This window comes from Falco biarmicus, chromosome 11 (genome assembly GCF_023638135.1).
Source record: "Falco biarmicus isolate bFalBia1 chromosome 11, bFalBia1.pri, whole genome shotgun sequence".
Classification (NCBI taxonomy): Eukaryota; Metazoa; Chordata; class Aves; order Falconiformes; family Falconidae; genus Falco; species Falco biarmicus.
This window is the reverse complement of record NC_079298.1, coordinates 36,779,695-36,799,122: the sequence shown is the minus strand read 5'-3', so window position 1 is coordinate 36,799,122 and position 19,428 is coordinate 36,779,695. Positions and strand designations below refer to the sequence as shown.

The following is a 19,428-nucleotide window of genomic DNA, read 5'->3' as shown; positions in this document are numbered from 1 at the left end:
TCTCTGTTTGCTCAAATAAGTACAGTATTTATATTTGACTGTCCTTCAGATATTCTGTATCATCCTATCAAAAATATCTGTTAGTGATTTGGCTTTTCCTACAGCCTTCAGCGATGTGCCAAAACAAAGAAGAAGAAATTAACTGATGGCTGAAATGGTGATGACAATCATTTGGAATGTCTTCCAGAAAGACTGCCAAATTGTCATGTGTGGTGGTGTTGACTGCCCTCGACTGCCCTCAGAATATTCCAGTCGTGTCACTTAATTCCTTATTCCATGCTACAATACACTTCCTCACCTACTTGCTTAGCACCCTCCGTCCACTTTAGTCTTCAGTATGTTGCCTCTTCTTCTACTTTCAGCGTTGCTGTTCTCTCAAGCTTACTGCTGGATTTTTTGAGGACTATCCTAATTGGCTCAGCTCTTTTTATGTTTGGTACTGTGTGGTTCCTGAAGCCTGTATTTGGTTCCTGAACTTGTATTCCTGAACACTCTGTTTGGTTCTTGGCTGTTGCTCTGCCTTTCCTGATGATAGTTTTCTGCAGAACTGGGAGAGTATCTGAGGTTCACTGTTACTGCTACAGGTATTTGAAGTGCCACTTCAAGTAACTTGTTTGTATTTTGTTAAATAAAATAACTTCCTTTTACTTATGTTAGGAAATGGTCTCAGATCAAATGCCATAGTTCAGTTATGATGATTGGAACCCCAGGGCAATCTGGTGCCAAAGAATGAGGCTTGATGGGACCGAGATGAGGAAGTGGAGCAGCAGAGGACTTTGCCAGCAGCAAGAGCAAGGCAGGGGTGGTTAGTGGTCTGCAGCTACAGGGGTCCAGACTACATGGTTTGGAGTCTTGGATGAGGAGTAAGTGAAAGTGAAGCAGCTCCAGACAGGTGATCAGGAAGGGAAATACATTAATCCATTGAATATAATTATTTCTGGTACTCATTACTTCTGTATAAGTTTTCAAGGCATTGTGAACTACTTGGCTGGTATACTGTTTGCTTCTTCCCTAAGCAGAGGCGTTGAGTTTCTGTGTTTTGTGTGTCAGTTTCTGTCTGCAGTCATTAATAAAAGTACCATCAGTAACAAAAGGTCCACATCTGAGAAGTAACCTGCCGGAGGTTACAGTGCATGCTTCTCTCTGTCCCTTGTCCTTCACTAGGTGTTAGTAGCCACTATTAGAGAAGACATGCTGGGCCAGTGCAGACTCGGTGCATCAATTCTTGAGTTTTAGACTAAAGTTGGGAAGAGGGAAGACCTCTTTCACTTTAGAGAGAAATCCTGCTGTAGGGACAGGATTTTTATTGATTTTCAGTAAGTGCGGTGAATACTCGGGTTACATTTGTGAGTGTCTTCCCTGGGCATGGGCAGTTTCATTCTTCTGGATCAAAGTAAAGCAGCTGAAAATCTTCCTGGCTGTTACCACTTGTGCTGCCTGGCTCGCTGGTGGAAGCTGCCATCCCCTCCTCTTAGCTCTTCAAAGTTGGCTTATGCTTTATTGGAGGTCTAAACGAAGCTGACTGGCTTTGTGCTGAAGTGGCTGATGGATGCTTCCATGCAGAAACGCCAACCTGAAATTGTTTCAAAGTCATCTCCAGCAATGGTGCCATAGCAGGGAGCCAGAGGGCTGGGCAGGAGCAGCCATAGGTGAAGTGAATGTACAGTGTCTATCTCCTTGGGAAAAAATATATCTAATCATATGTCCATTGTGTATTTTCTTTGTGTGTGTGTGTGATGGTCATCTGTCTTGTCATCTGTCTGCATCTGGAAACACAAGGATTATATCAGGGCTTTACAGTTATGCTTGTTTGTTTCTTCCCTGTCCTTCTTTGGTCGTGGAGTTCTTTCATCTCTCTTCCATTTTTCAACACTGTTGATAAAGTCCGAGTTTAGTATTGAAAAACTATTACTGCAAGTGATTCCTGTTGAGCTGTATTATGGTCAGGCTTAGAATTTGACCTATGCTGCCTGTAAAACAAGAAATAACAGTTTCTTGTATAAAAATAGCATTGTAATGTAAAAATAATTGTAATTATGAAACGATAATCCTAGCAGGTTCCTTAGAAGCTGATTTCCTTTCTCAGTTCCTTTTCTTTTCGTTATAGATCCTTCTAGCTCAAGAAACTCAGCCCACACATGTAATGGGTTTCACTACCCTGTACAACATAATGTACTTCCCCTACTGCTGATGCAGCCGCGCGAGCTGGCGCGCTTCTGCGTGGGGCTACATGTGTAAAGGTGGACGAGCCAGTCAAGGGTTTAGCTTTTGGACTGTCTCACCTTATTTGTCTACATAAGTCACTCTCCATCTACTACAGATATTTACTCTTGGCATGGCACCCAAGTTGTTAATTAACTTATGCGATACTTCATTCATTAACTACTTCTAATTTCTGAGTTGCCAGAAAAATCAGGATTTCATCATGGCATATGCTGTACAGTCATTTTATTAAAAAAAAAAAAAAAAAATCAGTGGAAAGTTCTGATTCTGGAAGAGCATCACCCGGCACCTTAACAACAGTTGCGCTCCCCAGCCTCAGCAGGCCAGTTTTTGCATGTAAGTGATCTGCAGAGCTGGGGCTGACCTTTCTGTGTACATCAGTACTGGGTATACTGGGTATTTACTGGGCAAACCAATTGTTCAGTAGAAGCTTTCTAGGCAAGGAACGACATCCTGCTGTTTACAGACAGTCTCTGTTTCAGGACATGTCTTTTAGGTAACCAGTGCAGTACTTCTTATTTATACTTAGGACTTAGTTCAGAAAAAGGAGCAATTCTGTCACGCTCAGGCTGCTGTACCCAGTTTGGCTGCTGTAGGCATAATGTTTGCTTGCTTCTGCTTCTGAAATATGCCTGGGTGAAAGCATAATGGGTAGAAAACTGAGGGAGTTGGAAAATGTAAAGTGCTATTTCAAATAAGGTGAGGATTTTTTTTGTTTGTTTTTTTTTGTTTTTCCTCCCTTTTTAACCTGCCAGCCTGGAAAACTTTGGAAATTTTTGGAAATTTCCAATTTGGAAATTGGAAAAATTGGAAAAATTTTGGAAAAATCCAGACTTTTTACTGATGATGCTAAGAGTAGACTTGAAAGAACGGCAATAGTTGTCAGAACTGTTTGCTGGTTGTATATCCAAAAGCCTGGCAACCTCTGATCACCAGTATTGAAAAGATAACATGGTGCCATGTGCAGGTAGAAACCATTATCTAATTTATAAAGTAAATCCATTTAGCTGGTTTCTCCCTTCTGCCTCAAAAATGATCTTCTCCTTTTCTTGCCTCTGACCTTTCATTCTGGTTGTCTGATGTTGTCTGCATGTTGTGGGTCTTCTGCATTGGTTACTTCCATCAAAACTGCAGTTGCTCTTTTTTTTTGTTTCTCTCTTTTATAATTAGTACTATGCATAGTTTGAAGTCTCTGGTGAAACGCTAGGATTTATGGAGGAAGAAGTATTTGGAATATGGAAAATATTATGCTTGGAGTTGAATCTGAAATACATCAAGTGTCATCAAGAGTGGAATTTGCATGCTTGACATTTTATGACTTTTTCAGTACATTTTATTTTTATGGAAATAAAATACTTAATTTTCCTTTTAAAAATTTCTTTCCTTGGTGATTGGTAAGTAAATTTTGCAAATGGGAGCCTTTTGACTTGAGTGTCAACTATGGTCTACTAGAGATATTTCTTGATACTGTTCTGCAGGCGTTTCCGGACTCGCAAACGGCACTTTAAAGCAGTCTGTTGAACAGGTGGACTTGGGTATGTTGCAAATAGGCTCATTTCTGTTCTGAGCTATCAGAGGTATTCCAAGGTGGAGTGAAAAAACTTAACAGGTAAAAAAAATAAATAAGAACTGGTTTTAATATGTGTGTGGTTGTGGTTTTTTTTTGTGTGGTTATTTTTTTTTTGCTACTGGAGAAACAGCATCCAAACAGAACGTGCAGGAGATTCTCAGTGTTGCTGCCAAGGATGCACCTTAACTGGTGGTGTAAGCAGTGGGAAATCTTAAGACGTCTTGAATGAAGTGAGTATGCCTGCCCTCAGCTGTGCAGGGTGACACATGGGTTTTAACCTGGCCTTCAAAGGTTTACGTATTTGGATTTTGAAAGTGATGTCTACCTTACCCCTAGTTTAAGGCAATTTCTCTTGAGTTTCTAGATAATGTTAAGAGTTGCTGTCATTGAAAGTGTGTATTAATAAAAAGTAACTTTTTCCCTCCTGCATGATGATAGAAATTTGTGTCATACGCTGGTGTCTTTTTTTGTACAAAATATAATGAACTTTCTTAAAGGCAATAAATACTGCCTTAAAAGTTAAATATTGCCCACATAGTAATCTTAAGACTGGAGACCGAAGAGCATTTTCCTGTTTTTCCCAGCTCTCCCATGCCGACTGGGGTATAACGGTCTCCCTGACACCAGTCCGGGAAGTAAGGGGAAACTACTTATTGGTGCGTGGGATACAAATGTTACATGTTTTCTAGAGCAGTATGGCAAAATTTTACTTATTTTTGTTTGCCTTGCCAGTAATAGGGATAGATAGTAACATGTCAATCTACACTTACTCTAATGGAAGCTTTCTTTGGGGAGAAGAGCGTTGTCAATTTTTATTTTTTATTATGAGTTCCAGGAAAGGTGAGGGTTTTTTAAAGCAGGTAAATTAAGCTGTGCTGAACTTCACGTTGTTTTAACTGTTCTGCTATTTGTAACTGAGCTTGTTATTTTAAAGTGAACTTTGGGTCCCTGTGTGTTATGCTGGAAACAGCTATGGCTGAAATATGCTTTATTTTTAACTGGTTACATGATGAAATTTAGGAACAATAAGACAAATAGAGACTCCCAACATCTTATAAAAATCTCTGAATTTGTAAGCAATCTCCTCCTCATTTGCAGCTATTGAGCTCCTCATTTTAGACAATGAACGCATCTCTGAATAAGCTTTAGAATTATGAAACCATGACACTTCTTAGAGAGCAGATCTTCCTCTAAAAAGCTTGGTGTTTGGGTGTTATGATTCTGAAAGTCCCAGGCTGTAGGGCCTCTCCAGCTGTACTTTACCTGGGAGCCAACTAAATGAGGAGCAACAGTTGTTCTCAGCAGTGGAGTGGAATTTGTGTTCTGTGGGTGAAAAGAATCTGTTATTGTAGGAATGTACGCACAGCTCAGCACAGTGGAGTTTTCATCCTTCTTGAATCCACTAGTGACAGATTCTGCTGGGTGTTCCAGAATTACCTTCCCCTTCGTGTGTTTGTCAGGAACTTGTATGTGTCAGCTGTATTGGGATAGAATCAGGTGTCAGGAAACACAGCGCTATCTGAAACTGATCCTGAGAATTCTGAGGTGACAAGAGCAGGTCTATCCTGAGGGAGCTGTGATGGCACAGATCTTCTTTTTTCTCTTGTGGGAAGAGAAGTATTGCAACAGGTAGAGCTTAGGGGGCACATCTGTGGGCCTGCGGTTTGCCACCCACGCAGCACTGAAACTCTGGTGTCACAGTTTTGTTAGCCCACTATTTCATGTCATGGCTGCATTCATCCTGTGCTGCAAATGAAATGGTGCGGTGTGCACATGACTTTCGTGGGTCTACTCCATAAATGTGATTAGCAAGCCAATTAATAATTGCTATTATATATTAATATTTCTCTGAAACAATTTCAGAGAATTCTTCATAATTTGATCTAGAGGAAAATCTGAAATATCCAAAGGTGAAAATGCAAAAAAAAAAAAAAACAACTACTGATTGTATTTCTTTCCATGTACAAAGTGGGACTCACTGGTAAGTCTGGAAAAGTTTTATATTTCAAATGATTCATAAAGGTTGGAGAATAGCATTGCTTGTGTTGCAGAGAGCTTGTTAGAGTCACGTAGTTGTACACTTCTGATGTCCAGTCTCTTCTTCACAAGTGACTTTGAACTCCTGAAAATTCTAAATCGTATGTACACTTTAATTGACAAATATGGAAATGATAGCTAAAATATTTAAAACTTGACATTTCTGGCTTTAAAAAAAGTAAAATAAAAAGCTGATTTAGTGGTTTATTCTTTCAACACTGAAGTTCTGTAGCTTTAAGGTACATCTTTATTTATTTTTAAAAAGTTTTGCATCTCTACCCTAAGCCATTTGCATTCGATTTCTGTATTCTTTGCTTTAAATGTTCAGAAAGCAGGTGGTAGTTTTTTTTTCTTTTTGGTACCATACAGAACTACTAGATAATCACTGAATGATGCCCTTTGGAGAGGCACTTAGAGGTTAAAAATAGTTACAGAGGCCTAATAATGACTTCCGTACTTTAGACCTTTGAATTTCCATGAACATAATCCAAGATTAAACTTTTTTGTTGTTCAAACCATTTGGGCCTGCCTTTATTGTAGCTACAATTTCATGATTAGATTTTTAGCAGAGGTAAGAGCTAAGTCTTTGAAATATAACTGCTGCTGCTGGCTTCACATGGGTCCCCTGCCATGGGTGTGCGCAGCTTCAGAGGGAGGAGAAGGAAGAGTCAGTGGTGAGGACAGAGCTTGCCTTTTCATCGGCTGTTTTATGTGGCAGCATTAGAATTTCACCTTTGATAAACCGTAATGATGAAGGGCTCAATGCTGCAAGATGCTAAACAGCCTGGCTTTGATTTAAGAATGAACCTAAATTTGTGCTTAACTTTAAGCATTTAAATATTCCCACTGAAGTTACTGGTTTGAGTCAGAAGTACCTGTCATGGTAGGCTTCAATCTCAAGTAGATCTCGTTTGTGTGTTTGGACTGGTACAGGGTGACTGAAAACTGTGGTGAGGTATGGTGAAACAGAGTCCCCTCCGAGAAAAGAAGAGAGAGCAAGTTGGGTTAAGAGCGAAGAGAAGACATTGGAGTTGGAGATGGAGATTTGAGTAGGGAAAACTATTAAGAAGAACCACAAGAGAGCCCTTGCAGTCAGGTGTTTCAAGAGAACACATTTCTGGAGAGGTTAGTAGGGAGAGGAAGTTCTAGCAGGAAGAAAATAAGAGTTTTGCAGGACAGTTAGATGAAATACTGAAATAGAACAGCAAGTAGCTTTTGTCAACAAGGGGAAAAAAAAGGAGACTGCTTAATAAAGTAGATATGACAAAGATAAGACTGACAAAAAAAGAGAATGTCCCCTTTCAGTAAGAGGGGTGGGAGAAAAGGACTTCACAAAAATAAAATAGAGAAATAAGAGAAAACAAAAGCTAGAAAAAGATTGTTACTGAGAAAGAAAACAGTTGAAGAAGTAAGGATAATGGGAGGAGGGAAGTGTTTTGTAAATAAGTGGGTGACCATTTATTTGTGCTCCTATAATTGATGTTTCTTTGGCTATCTCTGCCTCGAAACAGCATAAAGAGATGAGGAAAGATAGATCGATAGCTATTTGAGCGCTGGTTTATATTTTTATATTATGATTTTGGTAACCTGGTCTGGATTATGTAATGAAATAATTCAAATGGTCTTGGTTACTATCTCTTTTACTTAAGCCATTTCTTCCCTGGGTATCCTGATGTGTCTCTGGAATGGACACAGTGTAACTGCGTCTCGGTGTAAGGCTGAACCCTTCCATCTCCAGAGATGTCTTTGTATGTGTAGCGTGCACCTGGGGGAGAACCCACCTGCTTGGTTGAGGAGCAGCCTTACACTGCAGATAAACACAGAAACAGCTGGAAGGTAACAAGGCTCTCTTAAAAAATGGTGCCTAAACACTCTTTTAAGAAGTGGTTCAACGTTCTGGGTACCTTACAGTATTCCTACTGGGGAAGATTTTTAATCATTTCACAGGAATGCACTTAGTCAGGTTCTTTTCCCTCCTCACCTAGATACAAAATGCAGAATATGTTTTAGTAAGAAAATAAAAATGCTGGGCTGAATAGTTTCCACATTCTTCTAACCTCAGAAATTAATCAGGTTATGCTTCAATACTTAACTTCATCATTTAATGTTATACTACTGAAATATTTAATTTTTGTTGGTTCATCAAGTCATCAGCCCTTGTCTCCATAGACAAATGTAACTGGTAGAAATGCAGAAGACAAAGTAAAAAACCACACTCATGCCTGTGTAGAGATACATTAATAAGCTGATTATGTTATACATATCAAATCTGGTGCAATTTTCTTAATAGAAGCAGCTCCCCTACCACCTTCTGGCTGTAGTGAGATCACATCGTGTCTTGATCGAGTGGAAAAAGAAACAAGTACCCTCCCAAATCACCATGCTCTGCAATGTATACTAAACAGCTGTGAAGGTTTCATATGCTTGTATCAACTGACTGTGATATTATATTTATATATATAAATCCTATCTTTTCTAGTTAGTAAAGTATATGGTATCGATCTTATATCTAACCAAAATGACTAACGAGTAATTTCAGTTCAGAACAAGACTGTGAGTTATCAGGAGCTTTTCTCCAGAAAGCTGGTGTGGTGAGTTCAGAAGCATCTTCTAACAGCTTTTACGTTGCTTTATAAAATGATGATACATAGAATTAGCTGTACGGGTATCAAAATAAGCAAGGAACACTAAATAATTCTTTTTAGCTTCTGTTATATCATCTCAATATAGAGCCAGTGAGCATGACCAGGCCAGGCTGGAGTTGTGCACTGCAATTGATGAAAGGGAATTAATAAAACTGCTGGACCATGAGCCTGTGAGAATGCAAGTTTTTGCTGCTGTGCTATAGGCATAAAGGAAATATTTCCTTAAATACTGTTTCCATTTTTGTTTAAGCTTTTTGTGAGGGAAGCAGCTGATATAGTTCACATGACACTAATTTTATGATTTTCTTCTTTCTTTTGGAGCTTGTGTAAGGAATGAGATAGAGGATAACTTAGCAATTAAACTCAATTGTGTATGCAACTGTAGATGTTTGTTTGGTGTTTGAAAGCAAATAGGTAAACTTTTACTTGGTTTTTTTTACAATATTGTTACAGTGTTCCCCCTGTATGCAATTTCTTGCCTTTATGATACAGTGACCGTTTCTGAAAGCACTAATAGTGTGAGAACCGGAGGAGGAAATAATCATGGGACATGCAAATTAAGGATATTTTGCTTTCTGAAGACTTGTACAAGCTTTTGTCTTCACAAATAAAGGCATGCTTTTATGAAGGTACAAAATAAATTACACTAAATAAGTTACTCTTTTTCTGAGAGTGTGTATGTTGCCTCGAGAAGAGGTCCTGGTGGAGTTACGGATCCTTGAAAATGATGACCCATTAGGAGACAGAGCTCAAAGTTTATTCATAGAGAGGTTACTAAAAGTATCAACTGCAGTTGTACATGAATAGTGACTGTGAATGTGCATATAATGTCATTTGCATTTGAAATTTGTCTAGGAGCATCCTGAGGGCGTATTATTTTCCTCCATTTAAAAAACCTGAATAGTACCTGTAATTAAGGGAGAAAACTGAGCCCTGGAAGCTAGGTAGGACTTCCATCTATTGATCTGTGTAAACCCAGCTTATGCTGTCAGGGGAGCAGCAGTCAACTGCTGAGCTGCTTTGTCACTGACATAAGCTGAGAGGATTTTTTTTTTTTTTTTGTCTATACTGTTTATACACCAGTCTATAGACCTGCTGGCTGGTTGAATTTTAAAGAGTGCGGAGGTTTAAAGACTTGTCCCCTGAGGGATGCTCCTGCCAGTTGGGAAGCGAGCGAGGCTGCTCTGCAGAAGTTACGTGCACGTGTGCTGGCTGGGGGGGACGGAGTGGGTCTGGGGGACGCTGTCCTGCCGCTCAGCCTGGAAAATGCTGCAAAACAGACCCATAATTTTCAGGTTATTTAGTCAAAATATTGAGCTAATACCTTTGTTTTTTTCATTTTGTTTTTGTTTTCCTTTTCATGTGTGATAATTTATTCTGAGAGAATACAATGGAGAACATAAATGAATACATTTCCATACCAAATTCTGAGTTGGTGCTAAGCTCGCCAGGCAGCAATTAAAATCCTTGGTAGCGAGGAGAAAATTACTTCTTACAGCGTGAGGATAGGTGCAGATTTGGAAAGAGAATTTAAGTAGAGTATAGAATACTTTCTTTGGAAGAGGAAAAACAAGCTTTATGAGCCTGAAGTGAAGAGACTGTTTGGAAATGTTTAGGAAATTTCTGAGTTAAAAGTTTTGATTAGCCTGTTCTGCTTGCTTGCTTTTGTTAAGTGTTTGTTATTACTGCTCCCAGCACCGTGTATGCTTGTTTCCTGCCCACAGAAATTCAAATGTTTACCTGCCCTGTTTGCATTTTGCTCCTCACTGTTCTGCAGTGGCCACTCACAGCAGGCAGGGTGGCGCTTGTGCAGTTTCTCTTAGAGAATGTTATATGTACTGCTATTTATAATTAAGTTAATAACTTTTCCCAAAACACAACATGTGACTTTCATACCCTTCTTTATCTGTGCTGACAAAGTGAAAGTTCAAAAGATTTCTTGAACTCTCTTGTATGACTTAGAAATTCTGGAAAATTTGACTTTTCCATTTTCTCCTGCACGATGGTTTACTGGGGCACATCATATACCTTTAGAACGTTGCAACTAATATATGCATCCAGTACTCAGAGGCATCTTTTTCCTGGACTGTTCATCCCCTTGCTGATTAACTTGCATGGGTTCTTCATGTTTTACGCTATCCACTGAGCCAGACAAATGTTTGAAGTAAATAATCATTGTGGTGTGTAGGAATTTAAATACATAATTTCCCCTAATGGGAGTTGACTGTTCAACATGCAATAAACAGAATTCAGGCTGGAGAGTGCTAACATCTTAGGTCAAGTTCCTAAACCCCTGTGTGCAGCTCTGGAAATTTGCAGTTAATGTGCATTTTTCTGAAAGTGCACACCTTGTGGATAACTCGTGTGTTCAGCAGTATGAGATGTCTGTTGGTCTGCTACAAAAAGGGAATCCTGTAGCTTTGGCCAACGATGTTGACGTTGACTGCCTCTTCTTAGCTTGAGCATTTCAGGGAGGGTTCGTTTTCCCATTTGGGAGCAAGGAAATAAAACTTGTTTTTCTGGGATCTTGTAAAGTCATTGTTTAATATTTGCTGCTAACTGATCTCGTAATTAACTTTTATTTTTTTTAAAGAAAAATGTTGACTTGTTTGAGAGCATTTTTATATTTTAATTAACACATTTAATTTGCCACTGAACAGCTTCTTAAATAAAATTCTGCAAAAAAGAGTGACATTATCCTTTCAGATTATGGTATGAATGTAGATCTGGTGGATTCCCCCCACCCCCTTCCCTTTATTAATAGCAAGTCTTGCTTGTGAAACACAAAGGGTTAATCATATAAATTTCTACTTTGGACCAGCAGACGATTTCCATAATTTTCAGCATTTGACTATGGAACATGTATAGAGTTGTTATACCTCTCTGTAATTCATTCTGCTGCCAACTTCATTCCCTTTTCTCTGCCTGCATTTTAATTGAAACAACATTTGTATTTTTGAGCCAGGATCTGTCAGAAGTCCCTGTGGCTAGTCTGTGGTACAAGTAGCAGCAGACGTGGCTTACCCATATGGTGTGGTGCTTCTTGTAAAATCCATATGGCCTTGTTGAAGGGAATCCCAGCGGGGATGTGAAGGGTGTTAATACCCTTCAGGCCAGGCCTTTGCCTCCTGGGGCTTCTATGGCATTGTCTTTGCAATCTGCCAAAGCACAAACTTAATTCCTTTTTAATAATCAATTATTTCAGTCCAGGAACGTGTGCTGTATCTTCTGCAATCATATATTCCTTGAACTTATTATTTGTTATGAGTATTTTTAGATATTTTTTAAAAGCAAGCTGTAGGGTAGTTGTTAACAACTGCCCTGAAAGCCTTTCAAAAGCCTTTTAAAAAAATCCTAACTTTATTTCTTTGACTTGTATTTACAGGAAGTGCTGAACAGCGTTCCGAAGTTCTGCTTTCCTTTTGACATTGAAAGGTATGTGGTACAGTTATCGTGTATTTAAAAATATTGCAGGTAGGCTAAATATCATTTTCTATGAAAGGGAAGATACAAAGAAAAGGAAAACATACTGCACTTCCTAAACTTGCACCTGCAGATGAGAAGAACACCACATCCTTTGTTCCTAAAGTAACTATGAAATCACTAGTAGGAAAGTACCACAGTAAGATGCAACATTTACAGAGATATAGGGATATCTTTTCCAAGGTGGAGCTACATTCCAGCTCCCAGTTTTTGTCCATTATAACTGTAAACATAATCTGTGTAAATATAAGGAAATAACAGTTTCCTTCAAATGGCGAGCATCGTAAAAAAACAACCAAGCAAAAAACCAAACCGAAAACTTATGTTGCACCAGGATGTAAAAGCTCACCCAGCAGTACTGAAAAACATGTTGTTTGAGTTCAAAGAAATGAAGACTTTAATTGCGTGGAAGTAACTGAATATGCAATTGATTTTTCTCAGAGATTAGCTCTTACCTTTCTGGTGGTGTGGCTTCCATGTAATGCTGCCAGTCATATAAATTGTTCATATAAAACATTTTTATAATTAAAATATTTATTTAAGCTTGTCAAAATGATTTATGGCAATTAATTTAATAAATTATACTCAGTTTGGAAAACTCATACTGTACTAATCAGCAAAGATTGAATTAGAAGTTTAATTTGCATAATTCATGAAAGATACACCCAGGTAGCATGCAGGCTGAGCTGGATTCAGAACAACATAGGCGTCAGTTGTAGATGGAGTCTCAAAGATGAGGAGCATCTATCAGATGCAAGGAGCTGCTCTCAGTGGACTAAAAGATGGTTTGTGTGTAGAGGAAAGAAGAGAGGCTTTGCAGGAAAAACACACTGGCAAAATAAAGATCTTCATAAACACAACTTCCCTGAAATAAACTACGTCCATTTAGTCTTTTGTAGTTGAATTTAATTAAGTTGTTTGGGTTTTGAACTGGTTAATCTCACTGTCCTTTAAGCTGTTTTAATGACTTAACTAATACGGTTGTCAGTGTTGGCTTTAAAGCATTGAAGTCTGTAATGTGCTTAAGATATGTACAGAATTCTGTTTAAAATTGGTAATGAAGATGAATAATGGAAATAAAATTTGAGGATAACAGAAAAAGGTGAGGTTCTGTTGCTGCCATCCAGTGGCAAGAAGATAATCAGTGGCAGCAAATAATTATTTTCAGATAACTCGTCTTGCATTAACTATTTCTGTTGAACCATTCAGAAGACAGTTGCTCATAGGAGATGAATAAGCTTAATCAATACAGTGTTGGGAAAACATAAATTTATAGCATAGCTAGCTATGTTTTTTAGCTGAGTATCTGAGGGAAGGAAAAGAAAAAAGAAAAAAAGACAAAGTTATGTAATGTTTATTGTTTGTCTGTTAATACCCGCCCATGCTCCCTCCGCAGACACACTTTTTGACTCTTGGCCTCATACTCGACTGTAAAGCAGTGCTCTCAAAGGTGCAGGATTTCTAAAAATTTCATAAAAATTGGCAGTTGAACAGAAGGAGGAGCAGTCCTTGGAAGCTGAAATATACTGGGGAGGGGAACAAGCCGGCTGTGTTTGGCCTGGCCTGCTGCCTGCTTGGGCAGCGCTGTGAGATCTCCACAACCGGCCACCGCGCTTGTGGCTTCTAGCGCAGCTGGGAGCTGAGTTTTAGGAGGTTTGTGGGAGAACCAAAGGCAGTGTGGGATCATGAGAGTATGAAAGAGCATGGACGAGGGGGAGGGGCAGAGCTATTGTGGGGGAAAAGGACAGAAATACTGGAAGCTCATTAAAGAAAGCAGGCGACTGGCGAGCTATTTGTATGAACAACTTGCTGGCTGTGTGGTGTTTTTACCATTCACTATTCCGTTCAGGCATTTTCTGTAATGTAGACATACATTACTACTTTTTTTTTTTTTTTTTTTTTTTTTTGAGAAAACTAGTGGTCTTCTGCTTTCTCAGTTTTACTTTTTATTTTGAAATTTGGACTTACAAAAAATTGAGGAAAAACAGTGCTATAGCTCCTTTTTATATGGCTTTTTTCCAATGGACATTTGAAATGTGACAAGAATTTTAGTTTTCATCTAGCCATAAATGTGCTTTCACTTGTCTGGTGGGGAAAAAAATAATAATATTTTTTTCTTGTGTACAGATTCGTAATAGACTGTACGTCTAATACCCCCAGGTGTTTTACAGGCAGTTTCAATGTTTATTTCGGTACAGAAAGCTTTGATTGAAGTGAAGCACAAAGTATCTGTTTCATTGATTGAGCACATCGTACTTTAGAGAGTGTAGTTTCTCAGCCTGTGTTATATACACGTAAACCACTTCAAGCAATATCTGGTCCTGGTAAGAGCTAGAAATTACCAATGAAATTTCCGCTGATGCTGCTGATCAAGGTACCTAGAACAAAAAATGTGACTGTTCCATAGATTGCTTCTGGGTTCTTACTATACAGCAGTTGAAGGCAATGGAGTGTCATTTCTGCTAATTACCTACATAAAACTCATTAAATTAGGTAATCTATATTATTCAGGTTATGGGAGTGGGAAAGTTAAAGCACCATTAAAGCAGAGTGCTAAGTTCATTATCACCTGTTTTCTTCCAAATGTATTAGAGAATGATTTGAAAAGTGAATGAAATGAGAACACATATTTTAATTTGCTTTATTCACTGTATGACAGTGATTGTAGACAGAGATCCAGATTTAGTTCTCACTGTTTGATGCTTACATCATCTCACCAGATGTACTTACTTTATCTTATATGCAGATGTTATAAATAACTGTACACTACTCGTTCTAATTATCGAAAGTACATGCTGTGAATGGTGATTAAAAATCTAGAGGTAACTCCCATTAAATTTAAACTGAAAGTCAAGCCAAAAAAGGCACAATGGTGTAATGTTTTGACCATGACTTTAAGTTTTATATAATTTTTTTTATTGAAAGTAAGCACATAATTTCATTACTGCTGGTTATGGCTTACATTTTATTTTGAAGGGGTTAAGAAATGAATTGTGTCATAGAAGTTCTTGAGTGTTTTCTCCAAAAACCTGTCTTTTTTTTTCGTATGAATAAATTATTTTCGGCTTCATAAATGGCACAATTGTATAACATTCTAAGGGTTTACTTGTAGGTATTTATGACTAAGTTCCCTTTTCTCTGCAACAGAATTCCTTTCTCCATTTCTTTTCATACAGAATAGGTTTTAACATTTGAGAACATCAAGATCTTAATTTCCTTTTAATGTTTGCTAAGCTAATATTAATACATCAGAAAAAGCGCTATGTTCTCTGTCTTGTGCCTTGAATCCTTTACACAAATTCTGCATGGTTTTCTTCATTTTTCTTTCTCCAGCAGTCTTGCGTATTTTCACTCTTAACCCAAAACTCGGACCTTTGCAGAGAGCCTGCACCTCGATCTCTACATCCATCAGTTACTTAGCTGGATGGCGATTAGTGAGCATGCAACTTCTCCTCTTGTTCCTTTTGGGCCCATTACAAATTCAGTCTGAAGTTGCACTATGTCATTGCTTGACCCCTCAATCTTATCTATGCTTTGAATCTCTGTCATTTGTCTCTGCCATAAATATTTCCCCTCTCTCCTTCCTTTTCTCTATCTTTCCCCTTTCAGAATGCATTTCTTCTGCTGAATGTGTAACACGCGTGCCTTTTTAGCTAAGACACTTTGGAAAATGCCTGTGTAGGATCAGCATGGAGACAATGATGTGTACCTCATTAATTTCCCCTACCAGCACCCACCAGATTGCAGGGAAATGTTACATTTTGGAGCGTAAGAAGTGTTTCTGCTGCTGTAGAAGATTTCTCATTAGCAGTAGAATATTGCTCAAGTTTGGAAATTACTGTGCATATTATTTAGCTCATAATCTGTTAGGGTCAATGAGTAATGATGGCAGGAATGACATCACCTTCCATCTCCCGTTCCTGGCTAATGTTGGGTTTGTTGGTATTTCTGGTAAAAATCTGTGTGCAGAAACACAGTTATAATAAAGACAAACGTGAAACAGTGGCTGTAGAGATCGTTGGGTTTGTGAACCCAACTCTTGTGAAAGGCAATTATACCTTACACCAATATTTTTGCCTTCGAGGTAAATAGTTAAGAACGAAAAGTAAAAAATTGAGAACATATTTAAGCTGTACAGGAGAAGATAAACAAATTATAGCATTTCCTGCATGCTTCAGTCATTCCAGTCAGTTTGCAGAATAGGTTGTGAACTGAAATGCACAGCAGCAGTTTTATACAGCTGAGTCCTTTCCATCCTTTCCCTCATTGTATCATGGTACGTATGTGTAAGAGAGAAGTCTTTGTCAGGAAGGTTACGGCGTGCACTGTGGAAGAGTGTAACTATTCGTTTTGAGTGCGGGTTGTGTGGATGCCGTGTGTGTGCAGAAGTGGACCCATCTGAGAGGAGACCTGGGCACACCGAGGGACCTCTGATAGACCCTGGGCAGGTACGATGGCCAGGGCCCCTGGCCAGAGCAGGCTGCTCTTGCAACTGGAATACACCCAGTGAGACTCTTTACTAAGTAGTAGTGTGGTGCTAACTAGTAGTGTGGTGTCTTTTAATGCTTCTAGTGTTTGAAGACATAACCCCAGTTACAAGTTGACTGTCCTTTTTATTTGTGGGGATTTTCTTACTTGGTGGTAGCTTTGTATGTTTTTATATCTTATGCAGTTTTCTTCCTGTTCCTTTTCTTTCTGATGTGTAAAGATGTTCTTTCTGATGTTTCTTCCTGGGGTTTATGAGAAGCAGATCTCAAGTCAGCTCAGTTGGAGCAGAGGAGCCCTTCACACAGGGAGCCTGAGCTGTGGGCTCATGGATCATGGAGTGGGTTTGGAAATGGAGAAAAATAGTTCCTGAAGCTGAGTTTTGGGGATAGCAATTAGTTGAAGGAGATGGCCCAACCTAGGGTGACTGTCTCCCCAGTCTCTGCATCAGCTTGTACCACTACCCTAATATCTGGTTTTCAAATTTCTCCTTGAAATGGTTTCTAATCCATTCTCTGATCAGGGGAGAATTAGGTTGAATGACTGGCGGGGTTTGATTCTCAGTGTCAGACTGGGAGATTAAATACATTTGAAATTTTCAAGTTTAGGTAGCAGCCACCAAAGCTTTCATCAGAACTGTGTACTTCAGTTACATTGGTCAAGTATGTGTACATGACACCTTGTAATTAACAATACCAGTAACATTGTTTTCTTCTAAAAATAAGTCATCAAAATCTGTATTCCCATGCATAATAATTTTCTGGAACTCACTGAAAAAATGAATTTTTTCTGAATCTGAATCTGAAAAATCTGAAATTCAAAACCCTTCAAAGATGTCTAAAATTTGAAGAAGAAAAAAATAATTTCAAACATCTTCTGTATCCTAAACAGATTAACTTGGAAGAAGAGCAATTCTTACTGAGAACAAGGGATAAAGTCAATAATTAGACATGCTGGTTTTGGTTTGTAGAAGAGATTTAATTCCTGCCTTAATTAGTTTTCTCAAGGCAGCCTTAAAATGAGTCCTGAACAATGACTATAGTGTAAACAAAAATCTTTAAAATGACTCTTTACCTACTGCATACCCAAAGAGCCTTTTCTGCATTGTGTAGATATGTACTTAGAAAATTTTAAAAACTACTTCTATTCTACAGTGAACTGTAATAACCTTGAAAGAGCCCATTGTAGTCTGCAGGGTTACTAAGTATTTACGTACATTCTTTGCTATTAGTGATTTATTATTGTTAAACTAAGATTAAAAGTAAGCATGCAGGGCAAGAGTTGAAAGCAAGTCAAGAGCAAGGCAGAGGAGTGAGTGAGAAGGTCAGTGAAGGCTGGGAACAACTTGTGCCTGCTCTCCCCACACAGGTGAGTGGATCGTGCTCTCTTCAAGCAGCCAGCTCGGCCACCATTTTGCAGAAATTTTTTGAAGCTCAGCCAGTTGATCCTGCACTCCGATAGAAAGTCTAGGTAACATTTTGTGTAGGGAACTCTGGTACATAATTACGCTTTACCTGGGTTGATTTTCACATTAAGGAGAACTTTGAGAGGCGTCATTTGTGGTGGTTCAGTAGCAGTGCCGGGAGCTGCTACCTGCCTCTGGAGGTGAGAGTTGACTTCTGAACAACCTGAATGGGCTGCAGTGAAACAGAGGCATGAACCCCGCGTCACATAGCTAGCATTTGTCCATGAGGGTATATGCAATATATATCTTAAAATTGTAGTGCTACCACTTCTTAAATGTTTTACGGGCCTGGTTTATACATGGTGGTTATCTATCAATGCATACAAATCCCCAATCATAATTTGTTTCTGTAAGGCTTATGTATAGTCAGTGTTAATTCTGTTGAAGAGGAGTAAAAAACCTGACATCCTTGCTGCCCTTGGATCTTAAGTGGAGTTCTCAAATTAGAAATCCAGGATTAACTCAGTATTTTAAACTGATCGCAAAACGCGGTCCAGATGGGTGGTCACTGGCTGCTATTAGCTGTTCCTTTGAAGCAACTGGGACCAAATGTAAACTTATGGGTTCTTTGTGGAGGCTCAGTATTAACCTTGGAGTTTTTCTTAGTTTGAAAATCTGCAACATGCTGCTTACACCTCCTTCTAAACTGTGTGGGAAGCAGTTTTCAAGCTGGGCCACTTTTACATTTACTGTTGAAACATGGATTTGTCTTTCTTAAAGAAGCAAAAGGAAGACATGGAGTTGGAGGTGGTGAGATGGTGTTGGAATTGGTGAACTCGTAACTTGACTGGGCTATTTTTAATAAGGAATATCAGAATTTAAATCTCATGCTTTAAAGTGGTCTTGTGTCGTGACATTTTTACGTATGCTTTAATTGCAATACTGGTTGTTTTCCTCTGTCGTCTTCAGGTTTTGGGAAGGGAAGAGACAAGTACCTGAAAGCAAGAGATCCTTGCTGATACGAGTTTTTCGGGGCTAAGGAATTGTTGTCAAGCAGTAATAGAGTTACCATTTGCTTGACATACATGTACACCATACATTAAAAACAACGCCTGCATAGATGAGTGTGTATTAACAATTGCTTGTGAATTATCAATGATCTCTATGGGTCTTGACCGATGGTAGATGGGTAGATAGGCACCCGACTACAGAACTGTGCCAGGGGTTCTGTGACATAAGAAAAAGCTGGTTGTGGCTGTGGAAAACTCCACACCTGATGGTGGGATGCAGCAGAGCAGGGAGGGGTGGGAGCAGGAGGCAGCGGAGATCGCTGTGTGGTGCATTACCGGTGCTGCTGACTGCCCAGCTCCTGCTGAACTGTTGTGTAAGCCCCTGGGCAGTGTGTGTGTGGTACTGAAACCATACTGCAGGTTTCGGTGGCAGTCTGGTGTCAGGAATAAAGCAGAAAATGCAGAGATGTGAGATAGCAAATTGCATCATTGGCAGGGGAGTAATAACCCTGTGTTATTGATAGCTCTGTGTTGTATGGGGTGTAATACACAGGCACTGTGCTCGCTATA

At 39.0% G+C, this 19,428-nt stretch overlaps 1 protein-coding gene across 5 annotated transcripts in view; it reads left to right on the top strand.

Annotated features, from left to right (window-relative positions):
• DENND1B (DENN domain containing 1B) overlaps positions 1-19,428 on the top strand; it is a 166,815-nt gene that overhangs the window by 49,885 nt on the left and 97,502 nt on the right. For all 5 annotated transcript variants that reach the window (XM_056355494.1, XM_056355492.1, XM_056355495.1 and 2 more), the window contains exon 4: positions 11,861-11,910. In XM_056355494.1, coding sequence (XP_056211469.1) covers positions 11,861-11,910 — 50 coding nt within the window. The remainder of the gene's footprint in view (positions 1-11,860; positions 11,911-19,428) is intronic.